Here is a 27,122-nt window from a genome sequence, read left to right as displayed (position 1 = left end):
TTTGTGCAACACATCTTAAATTTGGTCTTTGCTGATAGAAACAACAGCATTTTTAACATTTAAAGAACCATCAAAAACATTATATTCCTGATAATTTCACATGTAGTTATTCAATTGATAAAAACACTAAAGGATGAATTCAGCTGCTAGTGTTATGTAGAATGAATTTTGTTTTTATTTTAATAGAATTGGTCATTTTGGCACTTGGTGTTATGTGTATAACTGGGACGGTAAGATAAGAAGGGCGGTCCTCAGAGAAGGTGGATGTTTTTGATCAGGAAGTCAAAGTGAAAGTTAGTCAGAGTGTTGGCAGAGCTGCAGGAGAGGAGACGTCTCTCTGTTTCTCTCTGAAGACTAATTCAACTGAAGACAAACACTGGTGAGTACACTGACTAACACACAATAACACTCTATTTTAATAAATCAGACACAGAAATATTGTTCCTGTCAAAGAAGTTCCTTTTTTATTTTCAACATGAACGCAGGCGTTCATCCTGACAGGAAGTAAAGTATCCTAAACTCCAAAAGAAAATACTACAAAGTAAAAGCATGAAAAAGAAATGTTTGTGGAGAAAATCTTTGATCCTAATATTTAACTTTAACTGTACAGACACCAACACAGAGAAAGCAACTAAACATGAGTGTAAATGCTGTCACATGAAGTGTTTCATACTGGCACCAATAACTGAAGATCAGTCTGTAAATTGGAGAAAATTAATGTTTCTGTTTTCTTTGAATGACAGTTAAACTTTAGTGTCTTCAGACGTTGTCTCATAGCTTCATTATTTTCATTTATTGTAAATACTAAGAGGATTAACAGTGAACATGATCTGAGAGAAACAGTGAATACCGTAAAACTGCTCCTGTGGTTTCAGTAACAGGAAACTTTTTAGAATCAGGTGAAATTCTGTCTGTGTTAAAGGGAATGCAACAAAATAAAATCAGGTTCAAAATTTCATGAGTCTTCTTTATTTAGCTTGATAGGTAAAATATATTTCTTCATAAAATTTTGTCAGAGTACACACTTACCTTTATAATATTTAACATCCCCTCATCAGCTAAAATCATAACTGTTTAGTTTTTTGTGTCCTTTAGGACCATCACTGTTATATTAATGTTTTGATTAAGGTCTGACATTAATGCGTTAAATTTTCACATTAATATTTTGTTCGTTTAGGCATGTCAGAGTCACGCTACCGTAACGAGGTTTGGACTTTTGAGACGGCACGTTTCAGGGTTTTTGAGATAATGATGAACAGAAATAAAACCAGGTTCAGTGAAAGTGTATTCATATAACTCAGGATGACATTTACATCTGTCACAGCACAGAATCACAGCGATGAAGAAACTTTGATTTTTAATGAGTTATGAACAGACTTCAGTGTTACAGTTGGACATACAATTCTGTCAAATTCTGTCATCTGTCATCCTCATTCTCCCAAACATTTTAACTGCTGTTGTAGATGGGGGTTCATGACTAGAAGTGACTTAAAGAAGTATACCATCTTTGTATTAAGGCCTGAGATTTGGAGGAGGCAGGTGTCCAAAGCTGAGTGTGAGACAGTTTCATATGGGGGTAAGTGGATGCATAATTTCTAATTTGAAAAAAAAAAAAAAACTTTAAAAATGTCTCCAAGGAAGTTTAAATGTTTCTTGCAATTGAGAAATGAGGCAAACAGTTCCCTTCAGGTAGAAGTCACTAACCCTACAAATGTCCAACCTTCTCCATTGCAGGAATGTCTGATGGAGCTGTGATGGTTGGAATGGAGGGGCTGGAGACAGGATCACCAGTCCAGACTGTATGGGTGACATTGCTCCCACTCCAGCTGCAGCCAAGAAGGGGGCTCATCTGAATCAATTGGACACATGGATATTATTTAAGGCTGGAAGCTCTGTAGTATAAACAGAAATCAGGAAGAGCGAAACCAACATGTTGTGGTTCCCAGAGGTGAGCTTTTTGTATTCCATGACTTTTAGAGTTCCAAATGAAGGGAAGGATAACAGAGTTTAACGTTTAAAAAAGATTTGAGTAGGAACAGGATTACATCGGAAGAGGTACAGTGATTGGGGGAGAAGTGATCTCCAACACTGAATAACTGCCTTCAATTCAGATCCTAAAGGGGGATAATTAGCTGTAAGAAGTGGGAAAAATTCCTTAGTAATCTGAATTCAAAGATGTGAATGAATGATCAGAAATCTGAAATGGAAGGTGTTGAATCAGAGAGACCAACAGGCAAAAATTCACTATTGGTCCAATTGATCCTATAACCAGAAAAGGTTCCAGATAAGTTTATTTTATTAAGAACTGTGGGGAGACTAAGTTGAGGTTTGGTAATAAGGAGCAGAGCGTCATCAGCGTAAAGGGGATCTTTTGTTCCGCTGTATCTAAGATGTTAATGCCATGGATGTTTGGGTCCATTCTGATTGATTCTGCTAAGGCAGGGCTGCCCAAACATACAGAAATATATAAGGATGTTGGGACCACTTTAATATGGTGAGGTATATGAAAGTTTGTAAAACTTATAAAATGTAGGTTAAGATGTGCTTAGTGACTGAGTATGCCTAAATGGCTAGTTCAGTCAGGAAACATGATTTGCAGCTATAAATATTTCTCTATCAGCAGTTATTAATGAACACTTACTGTTATTTATGTTTGGCAGTGTGGCTGTTCTCTGAACCCTCTGCCCTTCCATGAGCCTATATGGGAAGTGTTAAGCAGGAAAAGCACATGTTCCTGCTCTTCCTATACCCATAAGGCAGGGGTGTCAAACTCAAGGCCCAGGGGCCAAATCTGGCCCGTGGTACAGTTACACCCGACCAGATTCAATCATATTTTTATTATAACTGGTCCACTTTGAGGTCTGCAGATTTTCTCCAGTTTAAAAATGTAAACTTAACCATGATGATCTAAAATGTCATTGTTAAGTCATAAAAATTAGAAAAAGTAAAAAGTTAAAATAATTTGATTAAAAGTCAGGAATGTGGGACAATGCATTTATGTTTTCAGTTCATATTCTTAATTTTGCACCTCACTGTTATTTTTATCTCATGTTGACCTTTTCAATTCACAATTTTGACTTTTTATCTTATTTTTTGACCTTTTAGGTCCTCAATTTTAATTTTCAAGGTAATATTTTGACCTTTTAAACTCATGATTATGACTTTTTCCTCATGTTTTGACCTTTTTAGCTCCTTACTTTGACTTTTATCTCATAATCTGACCTTTTAAATCCTCACTTTTAAATTTTAAGTCATATTTTGACCTTTAAATAAAAGATTTGAAAGTTTTTTTCTCACGCTTTGACATTTTAAACTGATGATTTTGAATTGATCTCATATTATGACTCTTAAGAGTCATGATTTCAACTATCTCATATATTTGCCTTTCAACAACATTATTTTGACTTTAAATGCCATGTTTTGAACCTTTTGAGCTAATAAGTTTGAATTTTTATCTCAGATTTTGAACCGTTAAACTTATCATTTTGACCTTTTCAATCTCAAAATCATTTATCATCAGTGCAGAGTTTTTTTTTTCCTCCGTAATTCATTGCTGGTGAATCTGAGGTTGACAGTGTATGGTAAATGTGGACCCTGCTCAGCCCTCAGGTTGGATCCAAATTCAGAACTCGCTGCTGTGATTGAGTTTGACGTCCCTGCCTTAAGGGAAGCCTAAGGTAGGGAGAGAAGCGGCAAAAACACCAGGGCAGAGCAGGCATCAATGACAACTGAATGGCACTGATTAAGTCAAAAGCAGTATGTAGGAGGAGCTGGGGTGGAGGACGGTTGAAGAAGCAGCTTGCAGAGCGCAGCAGAGCGTAACCAGGAGAGAGCGGTCTAAATAAGGCAGCATGACAGCGAATGGTCAATAGCGTGCTTAGAGCAAATCAGCTGGCTGATGAGGGCTTGTATTAGGTCAGCTGATCTGGGCGGCGCTTGACCTCATTGCCTGCCTGAACGAACGCTAGGCGCTCGATTTAATAGCTGACAAGGCAAATAGACAATCATTTCCAGATTTTTGGGGATGCCAGTCAGATTTCAGGGGGCCCTGTTTGGCCCTGGCAGCCACAGGATTAACCCCGGGAATATTACTAGTACTGCTATTTGCTGCTGAAATTCATCATGGACTGAGAAAATAAGATATTATTTTGATTGCCAATATTCTTACCATGTACATTGTTGTCTCAGTTTAGTCACAAAAACATGAATAAAATCTTGTTTAGGTGTTTGTTTACAGAATTAGCATGGTAGCACTATCTTGTGCTGAAACTATGAATACAGTCAAGCACAAGCTTCATGTTCAAATGTGGACCATATTTTGTTTTATTTCTAGAATTTACTGAAAATTACTGAATTTAGCCATAGTTTGGACACCCCTGTGCTAAGGGCTCTACTGCCAAAAAGAGGGGTGAAGATTCTCTGTTTCACTAACATTGATTAAAGTCTGAGCCAAATAAAGACCCACTACAGTCTATGATTACAAAGATTTTTCAGAATAACCTGAAATTTGACAGGCCAGTTCTTCTAAAGAGGTATTTTACTTTTCTACTTCAAAAAAATCAAAGATAAGTCAGTTTGTAGTCTGGAGGTTTAGGTCTTTTTCTGTATATTTTCTCCTTCTGATTGCATCCTCCTTGTATATTTATAGGGCATCACTGTATCCAAGTCTAAAAATAAAATAAGTAACTAAAGTTCAACTACAGAGCTGCGTGAAGAGTTGGAGAGTAAGAGGAGACTCTGTTTAATGTGACGTTCATCAAATGAAACTGAAAGTGTTTCAGAGCAACAGCTGAGTCCGGACAAATGTCTCTGCCACTCAAAAGTTTTCATCAACAACACGACAGAGCCTCTGAACACCGGTGAGTACGATTCTAAATGTAGTGAAGAATCAAACTTTAGCTCTGATGTTAAACTGAAGTCTGAAGTCTGACAGTCTGAACACTGACAGGAGAGGAAATACTGTATCTAATGCTGTATTTGTACAGGATAAGTATTTCCTGTGGACCTCTGGTAATTTGTGAATTCCCCGCTGATGTCAGTCTTTGGTACGGTGCATTCACACAGGATAAGTGAAGTCTGTAATGTACTTAAAATTTACTGACATTTCTGAAGAAAGCATAAAGGTGCTGCATGGCTGCAGCAATGAAAATGCACAGTTTCATTTTTGTTTCTAAATTCATAAGAAAGAATGCAATGTCATGCACCTCACGTTCTTCAGGTGACGTTTTCTTCGTGTGTCCTATCCAGACTGTTAACCTCATGTTAAACATGAACCTCTCCTCTTACTCATAACTGTTTTATGCTGTTGATGCTGTGATTATTTTTCTGCGCTCTATTCATTTTGGATCATTATGAATCCACAACCACCCTCCTCTCAGATCAGCTGTAGCAGTCGAACCACTGAATGTTGAGTGAATTGTCTTATGCTTGCTAACTTTTTAGCAAGATCAGCAGGAACTAACGTAAACTCTATCTTATAAGATGCACTTTAAATGCATTTTCCCACATAAGTAGTTAGCTGCATCCTGTATACCAAAGTATATATATCAGTGGGATCAATATGCAGATTTAAAGTGCTGAGCCGTGCCATAACCACTGCAAGCTGCACCAGACCTTACGTCAGATGTCCAAACCAGTGCAGACCTGTGAGTAGACATCATCTCATGACAAGAGTCATGGATGATTTATGAGACGTGCGAACAGTGACTATAAAATATATTCACCTCCTTGAATGTTTTACCCTTTTATTGAGTTTATAAATCAAACATGGTTATATATAACTAGGATTTTTTTTTAGACAGAAGAAATTCCAAAAAGAAACCTCTTTAATGTCAAAGAAAAAAACAGTTTTCTACAAAGCAATGCCAATTAATTAACCTGAGTTAGGTGAGTGCAGTGAATGTTTGAAGGTCCAGTTAATCACTATTCCTGGCTACCATTACACCATGAAGACAAAAGAACACTCCAAGCAACTCAGAGAAAAGGTTGTTGAAAAGTATAAAATAGGGGATGGATACAAAAACATTTCTACGGCTCTGAACATTCCCCAGAGTTCAGTTGAATCCATCATGAAGAAAAGAAGGAATATGTCACATGTATAGAGGTCTCTGCACACTGAGTCGGAGTCGTTTGCTTCTGTCCCTAATCAAGAAAAACTTCATGCACTCAAACCAAGCACACTGGGTCTGTTCCATTTTATTAATAATTACCTGTTGATATCCTAGAATTTGGTGAATTGTGTCGTACTGTGATGTAAATGAGCAGTGAAGATGAGCCTGTGGCTCTGTCACTCCTTAAAATCACACTTCTGTCCATCCTGACAGAGAACTTCATATGTCAGCTGTGCTGAGTTGAAGACATGGATAGCAACTTTTTTATTCAGTCTTTCAGGTACCTGTGAGAATCAACTGATGCCTTTATCTGTTATATTTCCATGGTTAATATTTACGTAGTACACGGGCAAGCCACAGTGTTTAAAGTGAAGTTTGAGTGTGATAGAGGGAGGGGGACAAAAAAGAGAGAAGGAAGCAGCAGGCACTGAAAAAGAGATTTTTGATCTCAATGGGTCTATGCATCCACTTCTATACCTCTTATCCCATTGGGGGTTTCAGGGAACTGAAGCCTATTCCAGCTGTCATTGGTCAAAAGGTGAGGTACACAATGGACTGGTTGCAATTCAATCGCAGGGCTGACCTATATAGACAGACAACCAGGCACACTCACACTCACACCGACAGTTAATTTAGAGTCACCAGTCAACCTAATGAGCATGTCTTTGGTGGTGGGAGAAAGTTGGAGTACCTGGAGAGAACTCATGCATGCACGGGAAGAACATGCAAACAGCACAGAAAGGCCCTGACTGGGAAGAGATCCAGGAACCTTCTTGATGTGAGACAACAGCGCTAACCCCTGCATCACTGCGCAGCCCTCAATGGGTCTAACCTGGCTAAATAAAGGTTAAAAAATAATGATTTAAAAAAAATCAGTCACATATCTGAATGACTTGGCCTGATGCAAAAGTTTCCAAAAAGTCGATCCAAATCATTCCCCACAAAAAATTGACACACGAAAGATTCACTGTCAGTGTGCAGACATGATTAGAACCACATGAGATTGATAATCTAAAGTGCAAAAATTCAGACATAAAAACTGACCCAGTGTGCAAAGGCCTTTAGTCTACCTGGATCAAACCGTCCTCACAAACTGAGTGTGCGTGCAAGAAGGAGAATAGTGAGAGAGGCTACAAAGACACCTATAACTACTCTGAAGGAGTTCCAAGCTTCAGCAGCTGAGATGGGAGAGACTCTGCACACAACAATTGTTGGCCGGGTTCTTCACCAGTCAGAGCTTTATGGGAGAGTGGCAAAGAGGAAGACACTGTTGAAGAAAACTCAGATTCAATCTGGACTAGAGTTCACCAAAAGGCATGAGGGAGACTCCATGGTCAAGAGGAAGAAAGTTCTTTGGTCTGATGAGACCAGAATGGAGTTTTTTGACCATCAGACAAAACACTAGGTTTAGTACATCACCACAAACACACCATGGTGGCAGCATCATGCTGTGGGGATGCTTCTCAGCAGCATGTCCTGGAAGGCTTGTGAAGATAGAGGGTAAAATGAATGTGCAAAATAAAGAAAATCCTGGAGGATGATCTGATTCGGTCTGCAAAAGAATTACAGTGAGAAAACAGTTTTCCAGCAAGACAATGAGCTGAAGTAGATGTGCAAGCCTCCACACTGTCTGTAGTAGCAGCCAAAGTTGCATCTACTGACTTGAAGGGGGTGAATATTTATGCAGTCATTTATTTTACATATGTTTTTATGTAATTGAAATTTTGCTGAAATCTATTTTTACTTTGATATTAGAGATTTTTTTTGGTATTTTTGTCTAAAAAAGTCAAATTATATGATTGACCATGATTGTTTTATAGAATCAGCAAAATATCAAGGCTCTGTATCTGGTCAATAACAGCATACAAATGAGTGATTGTTCTAAGCAGCTACTTTAAATCCTCATTTAAATGACACGTCTTCTTATTTTAACAGTTCAGCTGTCCTCACCCCAGAGTTCACTACATGCAGGTTCATAATATGACAAATAAGATAAATGAGATTTTTCTTCTCCCTGCTCCTTTCTAGCCATGGAGTGGAGTGAGGTTGAATGTCTCTTTGAGAGTGAATATGGATTTGCCATGACTAGAACAAATAAATGAAATGAAATGAAATGGAATGAAATAAGAACACTTCCCTTATTATGGTGTGAACTTCTAGCTTGGAGAAGTAAAGGAAATGAAATATCTGTTTTTGTTCAGCCTGAGAAGTGGCATGAAAGAGTCACAGCTGTGGTTAACAGTGTTATTAAGGGCAGCTGAACTACAGCTGCAGTTAAGATATTTCTTTATACATCCATGAGTGTAAAGTGTAACCTGGCTCTGAAAAGAAGGAGCATGCAAACAGGAGAAGACCCTTCTGACCCTGCATGGAACTGTCCTGGATCTAGAAGAGTGGCTGATATGTGGGTTTAGGCATTATTAATGTAATAAGCTGTGATTCTTACCAGATATCACCAAAGCCCGACCACAAGCTTGAGGTCACCCCACAGGGAGAGAGTCTACACCATTTTCCTCTGGGAGACTAAAATGTGTAATAAATAACTCCTCCAATTCCATTTCTGGGTTTAAGTGTGGAGAAGGACTAGGACAGCAGTCCAGTTTATTAACCTTATTGAGCTAAAACTAGTGCATGTAAACATACTGACTGACAGTCTTTCACTCTCATGTCCTCAGGTTGTAGAGATGTCTGCTGCCAGCTGTCTGCTGACTGAAGATCAGTTCCTGTGCTCCATCTGTCTGGATGTCTTCACTGATCCTGTTGCCTTATCATGTGGACACAACTTCTGTCAAAACTGCATCACTGAACACTGGGATAGTAATGTCTCCTGTCATTGTCCCAACTGTAAAGAGATGTTCTCCACCAGACCACAGCTGAAGATCAACACCTTCATCAAGGAGATGGCTGCTCAGTTCAGACAGTCAGCTCAGCAGAAATCCAGCAGCAGCAGCTCAGAGAGACAAGTTTCCAAACCAGGAGAAGTTCCCTGTGACGTCTGCACTGGAACCAAAGTGAAGGCCCTGAAGTCCTGCCTGGTGTGTCTGGTCTCTTACTGTGAGACTCACCTGGAGCCTCATCAAACTGTGCCACGCCTGCAAAGACATCAGCTGATGGACCCTGTGGAGAACCTGGAAGAAAGGATGTGCATAAAGCATGACAAACTGCTTGAAATGTTCTGCAGGAACGACCAGAGGTGTGTCTGCATGATGTGCACCATTCTAGGCCATAAGACTCATGATGTTGTTCCTCTGAAAGAAGAATGTGAAGGAAAGAAGGCCAAGCTGGGGAAGAGAGAGGCTGAAATTCAGCAGATGATCCAGAAGAGACGAGTGAAGATTGAAGAGCTCAAACACTCAGTGGAGCTCAGTGATGAGAACGCAGACAGAGAGATAGCAGAAGGTGTTGGAGTCTTCAATGCACTGATGGAGACAGCTGAGAGGAAGCTAAATCTGCTCATTAACAGCATCAAAGAGAAGCAGAGAGAGATGGAGAAACAGGCTGAAGGCTTCATCAGAGAGCTGGAACAGGAAATCTCTGAGCTGGAGAAGAGACGTGCTGAGGTGGAGCAGCTCTCACGCTCTGAAGACCACCTCCAACTCCTCCAGAACTTCACGTCTCTGAACGCTGCTCCACCCACCAAGGACTGGACTGAAGTCAGAGTCCATCCACCTTCATATGAGGGGACTGTGGTGAGAGCTGTGAAGCAGCTGGAGGAGACCATCAGTGAACAGATGAAGAAGCTGTTTGAGGCCGAGCTGAAGAGAGTCCAGCAGTATGAGGTGGATGTGACACTAGATCCTGATACAGCGAGTCCCTGGCTGATCCTGTCTGATGATGGGAAACAAGTTTATGATAGTGATGTGAGGAAAGATCTCCCAGAAAATCCAGGGAGATTTGATTGGTGTAACAATGTCTTTTCCAAGCAGAGTTTCTCTTCAGGCAGATTTTACTACGAGGTTCAGGTTAAAGGGAAGACTGACTGGGATTTAGGAGTGGCCAGAGAGTCGATCAAAAGGAAGGGAAAAATCAAACTGTCTCCTCAGAACGGTTTCTGGACGATATGGTTGAGGAATGAAAATGAGTACGAAGCTTGTGCTGACCCATCAGTCCATCTCTCTCTGCAGTCTGGTCCTGAGAAGGTGGGGGCGTTTGTGGATTATGAGGAGGGTCTGGTCTCCTTTTATGACGTTGATGCTGCAGCTCTGATCTACTCCTTTACTGGCTGCTCCTTCACTGAGAAAATCTACCCAATATTTAATCCTGGTTTTACCTCTGTTCCTCTGATTATCTCTCCTGTCAGTCACAACAAGTAGAAAGATGCTAGTATTACTAAACACATATTACCATCACCATCACTTTATCTAATGATGTACATTTTTGATTACTGACAACCAAACATTGTTGGGTCCTTGGGTCCAGAGTCTAACATTGGTATATCACATTATTTCTTCTCAACCAAGTCTACCCAGTTTTCCTGCATTCAATATAATCCATTCTGATAACTGTTTTAGTGCCTTTCTGTCTGTTAAATCCTCCAAAAACCATGTACTCAGAAACAAACAGCATGAACACAGATCTGAAATGTCTGTCTGCTGAATGTCAAACATTTTGATTCTTTGATGGATGTAAATATGTCAAGTGTTTCATACTGGCACCAATAACTGAAGATCAGTCTGTAAATGAGACAACCTGACTGCTATGTTTGACATTGTAAATAAAGGAGATAATCAACTTTTTGCTGTCTAATGACCATGATTTGAAATCTTGACTTTCATCTTTTTACAAATATCATTTGTCTTTAACATTGGACGTCTTTTTCTTGACGGTACAAAAAAAGATCATTCATGCTGCTGTCCAATAACATGGTTTTAAAGATATTGTTGTCCAGTTTTCCTTTCCAAAACATGTAAAACTTGACAGATTTAGATCAGGGAAATCCAACAATTTACCAGGAGAACTTTCCTCCAAACTCCTCTATCCACCTCAGTTTTTGGACCCCAGTATCTCTGAAACAGTTCCTGTTTAAAATGTAATGTTGTTCCTGATGTAGTTTGTCTAAATGTCCACTGGGTGTCGCCAGGCTCCTTTAGTCAGAGAAAGCATGCTGGTCTCTCTGATGAGGAAAAACAGGTTGGGAGGGGCAGAGAGACAGAAGAAGAGAACAGTGGTACAGGCAGCTAGCTTAACACAGACTTGAACAAACAAAGTTGTTCTGGTAGAAAAAGTGATTTTGAAGAAGAGTGTTGAAGTTGCTGGATATTTTTGTTGACAGATTACGGAGGAGCACTTTTTCATGTGTTTTGCTAGCTTAGACTGATGTTAGCTCGTGGTCACAGGGATAAAAACAATCAGAAATGTGTTTTCTTTGCTAAAAGAACTCAACATTGTTTATTTTGATAGAAGAAATGTGAATACTGTTGCTTGAATTTAATATTTGCAAAAACACATCCAGGTTTATTTTCTATTTTCTTGTGAGCATTAGAGTGAAAATACTGAGATTAACATGAGAAAATTGGCACAAAAAATCAGCCCTGAGCGGAGCAGCTGTGTCGCACACTGATGTGACGTCAGTACAGCCCCCTTGTTGTTGTGTTTGTAGCTCCACCTTTCTGGTACAGATAGGTAAGATTTGCACCCTTGTGGAGGGATGCTGAAAAGTGGGTACGGGTCGGCTTTCCAAGTTTTGCTGTATGGAAATGCAAAACAATGCGTGCCGTTCCACACCGAACTGAGCCGGACCGCTCGGTGGAAACGACCAATCAGAATAGCTCATAATGAAGAGCATGGGATGTGTCCTTCTGTGTCTCTGCAGATAGGAGCTGCTTTGAATAATGGCACACAAAAAAATGCACATGGACTTTATTTCAAATATATTTGAATTTGAAGACTTTTTCAAACAGAATGATAATTTTTTAAATTTTCGGCCCCAGAAAGATGGGAGAACACGTTTGTGCAAAAACCCCTCAGCATTATCACTTGTTGTGTGTCCCACATAAAAACCATTTAGCTCTTTTCATTTGTGTTTATTGTCCCATAACTTTTCAAAAATCCAAAATGCGTTACTGTAACACACTTATTCTTAAAGCCCAGGTTGTGCTGAAATATAGGATGTTTTGATCTCGACTGTGCACCACTGTGTAACATTTTGAATATATTAACTTAGTTTAAAGAAAATTATATTAATTGGAAAAAATTGAAATAACAAATAGTGGAAAATTAGGTAATTCAGAAAACTTAGGTTCGTCTCAAAGGAAGCCCAGGGTGTGTGAATAATACAACGAAGACAGAAGTTAAGTTTAAGCAAGTGTATTGATAAATAATATTTTTTCCAAATAATAATCACAAACAACTTCAAACAATCAATCAATAATAACGAAGGGAGGCCTTTAAAAAAAAAAAAAAAAAAAATTTAAAGTTCTGCTCTTTCTTTAAATCAACCTTAAATCGGTTCAGTTCATTATGTCCCAGAGTCCTTGTTCCTACCCTAACCGTGGTAGTCTTCTTTGGGAAAGGGGGGGAGGTGTGGGGGGTTCAGAGTTCCTTGGGTAGCTCGCCAGTCTTACGACGGATCCAATCCAGGGAAAGGAAGGGGTCACAAAAAAAACCTGACCTAAAAAGGGGTCAGTAAAATACAAACAATTACTATTCTTTAACATTTGTTGTACAACTCTTCATTAATTCAAACTCTATCACAAAATCCTCGCTTCACATCCAATTCTCATTACGAGAGAACACAATTTATCCAATATAAAAATTAATCAATCTCATTAAGCATTTCACTAAAAAAAAAAATAAAGTTCTCATTTTCACTGGAATGTACCCAACATGTCGGCAAAGCCGATTTACTTTAACATATCAAATGATTTTAACAAATATACATACAAATAAGTCAAAGACAAAACGGCGTGCAGCCGCACGCAGCTTAAATTAGCTGTTTTCTTAATGAGGTTTGGCATATAAATCTCCGCAAGTCCCGCGGAGGAACAAAGGCACTAGCGGGAGTTTTAAATCAACTTAGGACATATTATGAAAATAACAAAAGAAACAACACTCACTGCTGAGTCTCTATAATGTTAGAATCGACCGTTTAGTGAAGATAGTGCGTAATTTCTGCTGCCAACCAGCCGTGCTGCCTGCGTGACCGCCAGGTGAGGAGATTGCCAAAGAGGAAGTGACCTTGTGCACCGGATATTTATGTGTTATGGGATGAGCTCGAATTGGATAATGAGTTACGGATTTGGGGTGTGGTATGAACGGTTTGTAAACAAAATAAACAGTTTAAGGAAATTAGTAAGTTAATTTGGGGAAAAAATAAAATAACCAGTTTGTTATGGCGGCACAAGGTCACTCCTGCAGGCAGGCAGGATGGCACAATCTGTATACATTTAAATTAATTCACTGGGTTACAACTGGGTCGATGTTTTACAAGCTTTTAAGGACAAAAGTCCATGAGAGACTAAAAGGTTAAAAATAGTTGAGGGTTAGCGGTTTTTAAACCTAAAAAACAGTTACATCAACAGTATTATGCATGCATATTAGAAGTCTGGAGTGTTCCTTAAACAACAGCATAGACATGAATAAACACGTGAAACTCATCATGTCTTTGGTGTCCTTCAGATTAAACTCATCTGGTCTATTTTGAGACAGAAACTTGATCCGAGTCTCAGACTGGTGCAGGGAAAGCCCACAGTCTAAAACAGCATGAAGAAGTGGAGGGACTTCGTGTAAACAGAGAAGCCGTGACGCCATCAGGTGAAAGTGAAAGTGTTTCTGAGCAGTATTTAAGCTGCTGTCCAGACAAGTATTCCTGTAACTCCGAGGGGATTCTCAGCAGAGCCTGTCCGAACAAAGGTGAGAACGACTACGGTGAGTACGAGTGAATTAAAATGCTGTATTAGAGAAGAATTAACTGTTGTAATACTATAATGGTCCATATTCCCTCTGCAGCCATGCTCCAGTAATGTCACATTGAGAATGGGAAGTTTAATTGTTGTCATGTCTTACTGCTATATTCCTGGTTGACATTTAAATACTAAGATTCTGACAGCTGTTTCTGATTTTATAAATGTTTCCTACATGTGAAGCCACTAGAAGAGGTTTTAACACTGTAAACCCACAGAGACTGGACTATTTTACTGCACAAGGATAAAAACCAAATGGAAAAAAACATGAGCATTCAGTCGCTTCACAGTCTGGTTATCATTCATATTTGATAGAAGAGGTATGCAGTATTAATACATATTTAGTATCTTCTCTGAAATAACCTGACAATCATCACTTAATCTGCACCCTTTAACTTTTTCAGCTTTCTTGTGTTTCAGCCTGATGCTACAGTTGTTTAAAGTCATTTTTTGCTGTCATTAATCTACACTCACATTGTCATCAGTATTCAGAGCCTTTCCTCAGTCCTTAGTTGAAGCTCCGCCAAGGAGGTCATGTGATCTGCACAGTTTGTTAGTTTGTTAGATTGTTAGCAACATAACTCAAAAAGTTGTGGATGGATTTTGATGAAATTTTCAGGAAATATCAGAAACGGCATGAGGAAGAACTGAATAGATTTTGGGAGTGATCCGGATTACCGTCTGGATCCAGGAATATTTTTAAGGATTCTGTACTATTTGGAGATAGGGCTAATGGCGGAGGTCTGTGCTGTTACCACTTTACACCAGGAGATGGCGGACGTAGGTAACTTCAATCCCAGCAGCATTTTTGGGTGTGTTTCTATTCAAAGTTTTGGAGTTTATAGAGTTTGAAAGACGCACATCCGGTTGAGGAGACGAGTCAGAGCATAACAGAGAGAAAGACAGCGAATTGTAGCGAGAATACTCACAATGCTGGGAGGAATAGAGGAATATTCACCCTCTGCCGTGACTTCCAGTCATCTAGTGAGACCATGGGTGAGACTGCCAGTGCATCTGTTGGCACCGGCAGGCAATGTTTCTACCATGACAGTCCACATGTAGCGAAGCCAATGCTTCGCATCACCATGGTCCCACCCCACTGAGGTGGGAGTAATCTGCGAATGCTGTGGTGGGGGGCACATGGAGACGTGGTGGGGGTATCTTGGGGGTTCAAAACACCACAAATAGTGATGGAGATTGGGAATGACAAACACTGTGGAGGTAGAGACATGGTAGAAGCCTAGAGTAGAAGCCATGGGAGAAAACGCACAGCCAATGGCGGTGGAGGCTGCCTGGTGATGTAAGAATATGCAAATTAGATGAGTGAATTTACTCCCATCACAAAGTTTGGGTCATACTGATGTGTTTTTCTCATTTACAGTATACCTTTATCTCTAACCACTTTCAAACTACACCCTTGTGAAATCTTGAACATTTTCTTGAAAAAACTGTGGTGACCAAAGGGTTAAGCTGTGATAGCCATATTCATCTCCGCCAAGGAGGTTATTTGTTCAGCAGGGTTCGTTATTAGTTAGTTAGTTAGTTTGTTAGCAACATAACTCAAAAAGTTGTGGACGGATTTTGATGAAATTTTCAGGAACTGTCAGAAATGGTATAGGGATGTACTGACTAGATTTTGGGAGTGATCTGGATCGCAGTTTGGAACCAGGAATTTTCTAAAGGATTTTTTTACTATTGGGAGATAGGGGTAATGGCGTAGGTCTTCACTCTCCGAGTGCTTTTATAGATGGATTAAAAGCTGATCTGTAGCCACTGTGGAGAGGATAATATTATCTGTGTTTTTTGCCATTATGCAGATTAGAATCTATGTTTACTGTGATAGATGAGATAAAACAGGACTAGTAATGCATATCAAGAAATAACTGCAGAGGCTGGCAAACCAGGAAAGCAGCATGTAGTTCAGGGGTCATCAAGTACATTTGCACAGGGGCCACATTTGGTCTTGACAGAGTCTCTGGGGGCCAGACCTCCAAATTAAGACAAATTAAAAAATTAGGACAGAAATATTATTTAAGTTTACATGCACTTTACTTTTTCAGTGTTTATACAGAACTGTCATGTTTTTTACTTTTGTACTCCGTATGCACAAATAAGTTATTATTGTGCAAATTTTTATTTTCAGATGTTTTATTGCTAAAAAATGTGAGGTGACTTACCAAATATGTTCACATGGGCATGAAAATAATTATTAAAAAATTGTCAACAGGTTATTTGTGTATTTCTACTTCTTACTGAATTGACATTGAAGCATTTAAATCAATATCGAATTGAATTGATATCGAATCGAATCGCAACCTAATGAATCGAAATCGAATTGAATCGTGAGGTTCTTAACAATACCCAGCCCTATGTTTAACCCATTTTTTGTGTACTTTTTGCCTGTTTTTTCCTTTTAATCATTTCCTTCTAATGATTTGCCACATTTTAACTTCTTTTCACCACTTTCCCTGTAATTTTTTGTCCATTTGTGCCACTCCACAACCCATTTGGACGCAACACAATCTCTAACCACTTCATCTGGCCATTTTTGCCAGTTTTAACACGTTTTTAAATAAATATTTACTAATAATGGCTGACAAGTGAACTTCTGTTATAACAGATCAAATGCTGCCATTCTAAAACTATGTGAATATGAATTGCTTTTTTTAACAGCTGCAGATATTTAAAGCCAAAAGATACTCTTAAAAGCACAACATTTTTTTTCCTGCTTTTCTGAATTTAATGATCTTCTGGGGACAGGACAGGAAGCTTTGGGGGCCTCATCTGGCCCCCGGGCCGCCAGTTGATGATCAGTGATGTAGTTCATATATGGGTGTGTGAACGGTTGAACAGACAAAGCTAACTTGTCTAGTCATTTAAACGTACCCCCACTGTACCTGAAGGTGGTTGAACACAGCCATGCACATTCAAGAATAGTCATGAGGAGACAAGGTCACCCTTATGTTCTTTTAGTCATTTTTGCCATAGTATATAACCATCTTAACCCATAAGGACCCACAGGTGTCACATGACCTTTAAATGTCCTGTAACAGACCTTGCAGAGCTTTTTTCCAGACTTAAACTAATGAAGTCCCTGATTGAAACACACTGAACATTCTGATGTGGTCATGTGATTGGCTGAATAATTTACAGGTGAAAAAAATAAAGTGTAGAAAAAAATGGCATAACTTGTGAAAGCAACAGTGAAAAGTGTCACGATCCTCGTCTGTTAAGTTTATTTTTTCACCTTTTTCGCACATTCATGTCTGTTTTATTGTTTGCTTGTTCTAATTTCTCTTTTCTATTTTAGATCGATCACGCTCCACTCACCGCGCCCCGCCTTTTCCGCACTGACTCTCCTTACCTCTTGTGTCACTCACCTCGTCCCCTCCCTCTCCTGTTCTCCGTCCTGTACGCTGCTCCTCACACCGGTCCTGCATCACTAATTAGTCATAGTATAATACTCACCTGCTCACCCACCTCCTTTGTTAGTCCGTTGACCTTCTCTGTCACGTACCAGCTCTCTAGTATACTCACGTCTTTGTTTCTTTTCGATCTCGACCACGCCAGCCCTTTTGACTCCGCTCCTGCCTGATGCTTATTTGTACCTTTGCCTGTGAGTTTTGGAACTTCTGGTTTTTGACTTCGGACTGTATTAAAGAATCTGATTTTTGCCTCACGTCAACCTGTCTGAGAGTCTGCATTTTTGGGTCCTGTTATTCCTGTGTTCTGGTCCATGGTTCTTGACAGAAAAGCATTCAAAAGCGGAAACATTTATAGAAATACAATGGAAAAAAATGTGAAGAAAACTGTGAAAAGTGGTTAAAAAGTGACAAAAATCGGTTGAAGAGGCAAAAACACATTAAAAAAGCCAGATAAATTTGTAAAAACAGGTAAAAAACTGGCAAAAATGGCTAAAGTGAAATACACTTGCTGAATATTTTTTAAATACGCAAAAATGACGTACAGAAATGCAACAAGGGTGTCAAAATAGGTGGAAAGCTGTTAAAAAGTGGCAAAAAGGGTGTAAAGTGGTAAAAACTTGCAAAAACTGGCTAGATGAAGTAAGAAAATGGGGTTCTAAAGTGAATTAAAAGTGGAAAAAATGAGCATAGAGTGGGAAAAAGTGGCATAAATGAACAGAAACAGTGCTGAAAAGAGGTTAAAAAGCACCTATTTCACTGATCTAGCACACATGCATTGATGTCATCAATAAATCATGACTGTGGAGGGTGCATTCAATGGGTTTTTGTGTTGAAAAAAGCCCCTGAAAATGATTTTTGTTGTTAAATCTAATACATTTTGACTTATGTTGTATTATTTTTCCAATAATAGAAGATAATAAATTAACCACAAAAGCCAAACGTGACGTATAGGTAACATTTCCTATCTTTGGCATCAGAGAAAGGTGTGTTTTTTAAGTCAGAAATGTGTTGTACATGATCTGCTGAGTCTGTGTAATGCCCCACGATAATTTTGCTATGAGGGAAAATGGGTGTGGGCTCTTCTGGGTTAAGACTGTAAATGGCGTCCTAAAAACAGAACTGAATTGGGTTAAAAATGTCAAAAAAGGGTTGGAAAAGGCACTGGAATGGGAGTCTAAAAGCAGAAATGGGTTAGAAGTGGAAAGAATGAGATAAAAGTGGCAAAATATAAGCAAAAAATGTCAATAAATGAGTTAAAGTGGCAAAAAAGGGACAATAAGTGGTAAAAGGGGATTAAAAGTGGCAGAAATGGTTTAAAATTTGCAATAAATTGTGTGGAAGATTGGGTGAAATGGGATTTAAAAGTGGGTAAAGTAGTTTAAGATGGCTAAAGTGGGTTAACTGAGGCCGAAAAAATAGGCAGAAATTGGTAAAAATGGACTTAAAAAATGAAATGTGGTTAAAATGGGCAATAACTTATTAAAAAAAGGGGGTTGATAACGGCAATAAAGGGTCATCAGAGGCAACAGTTGGTGAAAAGTGGCAAGAATTGGTTTTGAAGTGGCAAAAGCAGGCAGAAAAAGTGGTGGAAAGGGTTTAAAACTGATAAAAATGTGTTTAGAGTGACAAAAATGAGTTCAAATAGGTCGTGGAAAAGTGACGTAAAAGGGTTAGAACCAGGCAAAGTTGATGTAAAGTGGTAAAAATGGGTTCAAATTGTGCAGAAGTGGCATATGATATCAAAAAATTTCCTTGGGTAAAAATAGTCCTTAATATATTTTTTAAGGCATTTGGCGACCCCTGTCAATGTCTCACAACCCCCAAGGGGGTTCCTGACCCCCATGTTGTAAACCACTGTGCTAGCACACTGCCATACAGTCTCTGATTCTACAGCAAAAGTTGCATTTTTGCCATACTTGTGGCTCATTCGAGACTAAATATCACAGAGGAGAGGAGTTTAGCTGGCAGGTCAGACATCCCAGAGATCCTGTAGGAATGAATGGACTTCCTGTTGAGTTTCCTCCATAACCATACCTATGTGGAAACGAGGGGTTAGAGTTGAGGCCAAACAGTTCAATCTCTCATTGAGACAAAAGCTGCTGCCCTGTTTTTGCTCGGGTTTTTAAACTCAGTGGGAGATTCCCTAGAATGGTTGTTAGTATGAGCCTCAAATAAAACATGATAACTAGATTTGAGCTTCAAACCCTGACTGTGGCGTCACAGGAACAAGGCTGCAGAGGGGAATCTGGTCTATCACAGAGAAGTCTTTACGTTGATTTGTGCTTTCTCTCTTTTCTCCCAGATTTAGAGATGTCTGCTGCCAGCTGTCTGCTGACTGAGCATCAGTTCCTGTGCTCCATCTGTCTGGATGTCTTCACTGATCCTGTCACCATACCATGTGGACACAACTTCTGTCAAACCTGCATCACTAAATGCTGGGATAGTAATGTCCCACATCAATGTCCCAACTGTAAAGAGATGTTCTCCACCAGACCACAGCTGAAGATCAACACTGTCCTCAAAGAGATGTCTGCTCAGTTCAGACAGTCAGCTCAGCAGAAATCCAGCAGCAGCAGCTCAGAGAGACAAGTTTCCAAACCAGGAGAAGTTCCCTGTGACGTCTGCACTGGAACCAAAGTGAAGGCCCTGAAGTCCTGCCTGGTGTGTCTGGCTTCTTACTGTGAGACTCACCTGGAGCCTCATCTGACCAAGTCAGGTCTGAAGAGACATCAGCTGATGGACCCTGTGGAGAACCTGGAAGACAGGATGTGTGAGAAGCACGACAAACTGCTGGAGCTGTTCTGTAAGAACGACCAGAGGTGTGTCTGCATGATGTGCTCAGTTACAGACCACAAGACTCATGATGTTGTTCCTCTGAGAGAAGAATATGAAGGAAAGAAGGCCGAGCTGGGGAAGACAGAGGCTGAAATTCAGCAGATGATCCAGAAGAGACGAGTGAAGATTGAAGAGCTCAAACACTCAGTGGAGCTCAGTGATGAGAACGCAGACAGAGAGATAGCAGAAGGTGTTGGCTTCTTCAGCGCTCTGTTAGAGACTGTGCAGAGAAATCTCAATGGGCTCATTGATTCAGTCAAAGAGAAGCAGGAAAAGACAAAGAAACAGGCTGAAGGCTTCATCAGAGAGCTGGAACAGGAAATCTCTGAGCTGGAGAAGAGAAATGCTGAGGTGGAGCAGCTCTCACGCTCTGAAGACCACCTCCAACTCCTCCAGAAGTTCACGTCTCTGAACGCTGCTCCACCCACCAAGGACTGGACTGAAGTCAGAGTCCATCCACCTTCATATGAGGGGACTGTGGTGAGAGCTGTGAAGCAGCTGGAGGAGACCATCAGTGAACAGATGAAGAAGCTGATTGAGGCCGAGCTGAAGAGAGTCCAGCAGTATGAGGTGGATGTGACATGATACTGCAAAATTCACTATCTATCCTATACCACGTAAATACAGGGCCAGTATTGCCAGTGCTCAATACCAATACTTTTCACTTATAAATGCAGCAGTAAACATAATTCTTTAATTACTATAAACAGGGCCTATAAAAACTAAAAAAAAACTATATCACTTATCCATCAATCTCATTTTTTCACTTAGTTATTTGAAACTATGAACTATTCATCGTAAAACATACATCACAGCAGGATTTCAATTTATTTTATTAGTTCTATAGGACTTATTTTTATATGTTTCATAGGCCCAGTGGACTGTTTTCATCAGAGCATTAATCTGTGTGTTGTATGTGGTTAAAGCAAATGCTGAAACAACAATATACCTTTTTGGAAAAGTAGGTCAAATTATTGTGGTAAAACTAGTAAACAGTAATAAAGGGATGCCAGATTTATCAGTAGGCTCACAGAGTAAATCTAAATGAATTGTACTTGACTCAGAGTCAGATATCTGCTTTTTTGACTGGCAGAGCAAACTGTGGATGTGGCGTGGATGCTGCTGAAGCACCAGTTTTATCAGAACTTGACGACATTTCTTCGTTAAAAGAGGAACAAAGAACAGCAGTGAGTTGTTTTCTTTTCAGAAACAACAAAAGTCGAGTACTTACATGTCTTTAGTCGCCATGTTTCACGTTATTCGGTAGCTGCGCACGTGCAGCTCGATAGCGGCTACGTCACGTGTTTTGTTAAATGACAGTAGGCACTAATGACACCTCCTGTCTTTTTAAAATGACAGTAGGCACCAGTGACACCTCCTGTCTTTTTAAAATGACAGTAGGCACCAATGACACCTCCTGTCTTTTTAAAATGACAGTAGGCACTAATGACACCTCCTGTCTTTTTAAAATGACAGTAGGCACTAATGACACCTCCTGTCTTTTTAAAATGACAGTAGGCACTAATGACACCTCCTGTCTTTTTAAAATGACTTTTAATGTTTGGCTCTGTTGTTGTCCTTTCACTTTGATTGTTTGCTTGTTTGTTTTCTCTGTTTGATTGTGATATTGTCCTGTTTTGGATTTTTTGTTATGTTTTTTATTATTTTTGTACACTGTCTTTGAGTTTTTGAAAAGCGCTTTAAAATGTATTATTGTTATTATTATTATGATAATAAAAATATTCATAATTAATTTGACTTGCAACAAGCATAGCATGGAATCATCCATATCATTTTCAGGCAATTTTATGGAAGAAAAACAAAGTTATGACATTTTAATTTCCATTTTCAACCGAAGACATCAGGAGGGTTAAAGAAACATGCAAACCAAAGTATAAACAATATTAAAATGTTAAAAATATAAATGTTTACGGATGAGACAAGTTTTTGAAAAATGAATTTTTAATATTTTAACAGTATTTTTTCTTTTTTATGAGGTTGGGGGTCTGCGGGATAAATGATATTCTCCTAGGGGAGGCTCACTTTGAAAACCGCTGCTTTAGAGCACTGATATACTAAAGAAATTGGCCACTGTCAACAGCAGTTTAAGCTGAAAAATGTTTTTCTAAATTAGTTTTACAGAACAAGATGTCTTGAAGCAGCAGACATAAATGTTCTTAAAATGCTCTTTGTTTTGTTCAATTTGCAGCTGAACGACGTGGACCAAAAGCTGATTGGCCCCTTGGTGGATAGAAACTCCAAGTATCAGATTGTGAATGGTAGGAGAAAAATGCAAAGTGCATATTTACCAGTGAAAGGTACCCTGTAGTGTTTGTAGTTTCAGGCCTGATTAACATTTACATTTCAGTGCATTTTGTAGTATCAGTACCAAGAAATTGTATTCCAATACTGCATATATGTTATATATTTTATTTTACAGATAAAATCCATTGATAATTTAGCCATTTGTTTTCTTTCTCACAAGACTACACATAGCAAAACAGTAGGTGGCGCCGTGGTACAAGACCTGTGGTTAAAACACCAGAGAAGAAGAGGAAGAAGCCTCAGTGCTAAGAGGCTAATCCTAATACCACAGCGGTGGTTGTGGAGTTCCCAAGTATTTGAGGGGGGGATAACATAAGTGTTTGCCCCACAAAGATCCCAAAGAGTGGAAAAAGTCCCTAAGTTTTAACACAGCGGATCTTTTAAGTCACTTAAAAGTCATCATCCTAATGACATTAAAATGAAGCATCAGTAGTGGCTAGCGTTAGCCGCAGAACCTGAGCCAAAGGCAGAACACTGATTCAACAGGCATTGGAAACTGCAGAAACTTTCTAGTAGCCCTCAATGCAATGTGCAAAAGTGGGTGGTAGCCAACATGGCCCACTGTCGAGCGGTGGGGGTGGGCACCGCCCACTTTCAAGCTGTCATCCAATCAGACATTTGCTGTACGTCATTACATCATCCCGTCTGCTTTCAAGAAACAGGAAGTAAACAGTACGCTGCAGAATGATTCTGAATAGAAATTACTCATTTAAATAAAACATTTGTTTTTTTGTAGATATATGGATATAATTTATGTTTTAGTTGCTATCATCTCCACATACAGCATCAATATGTTTGACGTTCAAACATGCTTTTTCTTTGTCTTTAATTATTGTATTCACTTGAGGATAACTAGCAGGCTAACCAGCTAGACGTCTGCTACCAATGAACAATAACATTTACTGAAGTTGTTATCATTTAGATGTTAGTAAGAATTAATTATAAATATCTTTGCTCACTACATATTAACCCCTTCTTACCCCCAGATGTGCATAAATCCTTCGAATAAACTTATCGGTTATCGACCATCAGAAGTAGGAAATAATCTGTAATCAGTATTGAATAAAAAAAATGTATTGTGCATCAGTAGAAATTATCCATGGCAAGTCACTTGAATCAGTTTGTTCCCCACACTTAAACAGTCGGCTTTGTCAACCTTTATTTTTTCTCTGTATATTTCCATTGCCCTTATTTGCAATTTTTTCCCCTTTTTCCATTCTTTTTTTGTCACATTAAATCAATTTTTTTCTACATTTGGGCTGTTTATGCCACTTTATCCTGCTTTTTTTCAATTTTGCAATTTATTACCTTTTTGGCCATTTTTTTGCCTTTTTAAGCTGCCTTTTGCATCCAATGCCACTTATTTCCCACTTTGCCGCTCATTGCTGGGTTTTGCCCATTTTAGTCTGTTTTTTTTTTTTTTTTTTTTTTTAAGATTTATTTTGGGGCTTTTTGATGCCTTCATTTGATAGAGGAAGCACAGTGGATAGACTCGGAAACAGGGGAGAGAGTGGGGAGAGACATGCTGTGAGGGGCCACAGGCCGCCCGCGTACATGGGTAGCGCCTTAAACCACTCGACCAACTGCGCTCCCATTTTTACTTATTTTTGACACATTTTTTGATGCTTTTGGACCACTTTAGCCACCTGTAACTCAGTTCTTTGTCACTTCTTACCCAATTTTTTGCATTTAATTTCCATTTTGGCTTTTTTCATCATTTTTGCCACCTTTAACTTATTTTTATTGCCACTTTAACCCAGTTATGCCACTTTCTTTTTTATTTCTTTTTTAGAGGGCTGCAGTGATGGGTGTCCTTCTGGAGCTTTGTCCCATCTCCACTCAGGATCTCTGGAACCATCAGGTGTGGAGTTGTTGTGACATTTAAATGTTATCATCTTCAGGTGTGCTGATGCTTCATGTTTTTGTTTTTTTTGTTCGTCTCCCACAGTTCCATCTCATGGCATTTCCATTCCTCCCTTTGAAGTTTTCATCAGCCCATATCGTCATCAAACCCACTCCAGAAGACGCCGTCCTGTGAACATAGATGTTATCCTTCCTCTGATCCCCGATTCAATTCTGGTCCCTCCACTTAGAGACCAGAATTGAATTGAATTGAGGATATGACAGAGGTGGGAGAAAGGCATTGTTTTGCAGATCTCAAGTAAGGCCCCGTTCACACAGAAACGAATTCAGGTGTATACGCAAAAGTTTTTTGTCGGATTGACGTTTCATCCACACAGAAACGGCGTTTGGGGTGACTGTAAACGATACTTTTTGAAACCTGGGTCCCAGAGTGCATAAATCCGTAAATGAATACCGTTTCGTCTCCGTGTGTACTGTTATCTGCATCTTTCTTGAAACGATTACGTCACACACAGCGTAGCGCCCTTAAGATGCCTGCAGGGGTTAGGCCAAAACAACAGTAGCGGACTACACGCTTGCGTTCGTGCTGCAGAAGCTACAGAGCCTGTTGTGGCTTTTACAGAAAAATCTAATGCTCCTTTACCACCACCGCGAAACGCATACACCATATGCTCTTAAATCCAACGTGGAGAACAACCAGAAGGGCAACTAAATGGAAGTTTGTGTTAGTTTTCTGTGATATTCTTCTTCTACTCTGGTGCATTTCAATGGCAGCGTTATAGCGCCACATATAGGCTTGGCATATGTACTACAGTGTTTTCAGTCGTTTCAGTGGTTCCGTGTTTACGCGGATATTTCCTGAAACGATCCCGTCTTTACAGAAAACTTTTCCAAAATAAACGGCAGTATAGCGTTTTCGTTTCTGTGTGAACGGGGCCTAAGTCTCAAGTCTTTAATCCCAAGTCCAAGTCAAGTCTCAAGTAAAGACAAGTCGAGTCAAGTCCAAAGTCATAGGCTTGAAATTTTCGAGTCCTTACAAGTTATAAGCAGCGTTTCCGCTAGACTTTTTTGTCCCCAGTCAAAATGACTGGCAGTCCTCAAGAATTCCGGCCATTTAGAACAACTGTCAGACATTTGCCTTCACATTACTTTGCTGCATTAACAGCAGCGAAACGGATGAATCTTATATTCTGTGGTACATCGATACATACAAGTTTGCACTAAACAGGACTGAGGACACATTTTTATTTCCAGACCTGACCCAAAACCAAGACAGAAACCAAGCCAGACGGTAAACCTGAGTAATTATTACCGTTATTACAGTCACATGATTAGACCCCAGAACCAACTACACAAAGACTTTCTCTTATTTTTGTTTGTGTAAGTGGTTTAGGGTATCAAAATAAAGGCTGCATGCCTTTCCCTACACACCAGTGAGTCACACAATATACGCCCACGTTAAACTTATCAACAACAACACTTAGCTTCACATCAGCACTGTAAGCCTGTTAGCACATTGACTATCATAACTTTGCAGCTTACAACAGCCAAATACCATCCTCCACCAGCATCCAAACATAACTCCCCAGTGCTTTCTTAACCGGACACTTAGAACTCTACGTTTCAAATGAAAAATGAGTCTTACTGTCAGTTGCTAATATCAGTCCTCATGATGGTATAACTGTAGCATCTGTTAAACCATTAAATCCAACCATCCTGGTTTATTTGGACAAGTCCCGAAAAGACAAAAGCTCCACAGCAGATAGTCCGGTCCACTCCTCCTCTCATTAACGGCTTTTCCAAGACTACTTCTGCTAATTAGCAGGCGTAGGCCTCTCTCTCTCTCTGCTGCTGCATCAGGGTTTCAGCCGTTCAGCTATACAATTCCCTTTGTTTTAGCCCCTTCATTACTGGCAGCAATGACACTCAAAATCCCTCCATACCGCTGATGATATTAATGTCATGATCCAGGTTCTGATTTGTTATGTTTTTGAGATTCTCTAGTGTTTTCCTGTGTTTATTCTGTATAGTTCAGTTTAGTTCTTGATCCCTACTGTTTTCCTTGTTTGTTCTGTGATTTCCCTGTTTCTAGTTTTACATTGTACTTAGGTTTTCTAGTTTGTATATTTCTGGTGTTTAGTTCTTAGGTGTTCTTGTAGTCCTTGTGTTTCTGTGTATTTTGTGCCTTATGTAGGTTCATGTTCATGTATCACCAGTTACAGCCAATAACAGTGTGTGTAGCTGCCTCTCATTGAGAAAGTAGCAAATAAGCCACAGACCAGACTTCAACCTGGACGTACCTGCATGTATAGGTCATCTGTGCCCCAACTTTTAAAAATTAAAGAGAAGCAAACATGTGACCCAGTGATTTGAGTCTTTTTTTAGGTCTGTTGTTTTACCTCATTTTATGTCCTCAGTAAGCATCTGACTCATAAAGAAGCACGATAAAGTTAAATTATGTTGTGAAACAGTGAAGGAGTGTTTGAGGGATTGATGCCAGACAGTAAAGTCTTTAATATCTAAATGGACTTCATTGCAGTCTGTCCTGTTTTTAATTGTACGTAATTGTAGTTGTCAACAACAACAAAAGTCAAACTGTTGTCTTGTTCCAGAGCTAAGTCAGTCTATTTTCAGCAGAGGAAATCAAATCTCCTCCAGATCAA

At 39.4% G+C, this 27,122-nt stretch overlaps 2 protein-coding genes across 2 annotated transcripts; both read left to right on the top strand.

The window, feature by feature from the left end:
- Positions 1-309: 309 nt before the first annotated feature.
- On the top strand, positions 310-10,842 carry LOC121514791 (E3 ubiquitin-protein ligase TRIM21-like). The gene is made up of 4 exons (XM_041795124.1): positions 310-379; positions 1,464-1,576; positions 1,735-1,948; positions 8,786-10,842. Exons 3-4 carry the CDS (start codon positions 1,931-1,933, stop codon positions 10,421-10,423), a joined length of 1,656 nt encoding a protein of 551 aa, XP_041651058.1. The 5' UTR covers positions 310-379; positions 1,464-1,576; positions 1,735-1,930; the 3' UTR covers positions 10,424-10,842.
- A 2,478-nt stretch (positions 10,843-13,320) lies between these two features.
- Positions 13,321-26,801, top strand: LOC121514797 (E3 ubiquitin/ISG15 ligase TRIM25-like). Its single transcript, XM_041795132.1, has 6 exons — positions 13,321-13,357; positions 13,758-13,976; positions 19,739-20,841; positions 22,481-22,550; positions 24,389-24,457; positions 24,545-26,801. Exons 3-6 carry the CDS (start codon positions 19,747-19,749, stop codon positions 24,700-24,702), a joined length of 1,392 nt encoding a protein of 463 aa, XP_041651066.1. The 5' UTR covers positions 13,321-13,357; positions 13,758-13,976; positions 19,739-19,746; the 3' UTR covers positions 24,703-26,801.
- Positions 26,802-27,122: the final 321 nt, after the last annotated feature.

The sequence above is a fragment of the Cheilinus undulatus genome, linkage group 9 (assembly GCF_018320785.1).
Source record: "Cheilinus undulatus linkage group 9, ASM1832078v1, whole genome shotgun sequence".
Taxonomy (NCBI): domain Eukaryota; kingdom Metazoa; phylum Chordata; class Actinopteri; order Labriformes; family Labridae; genus Cheilinus; species Cheilinus undulatus.
The sequence above is the reverse complement of the archived record's forward strand: the minus strand, read 5'-3'. Positions and strand labels throughout refer to the sequence as shown.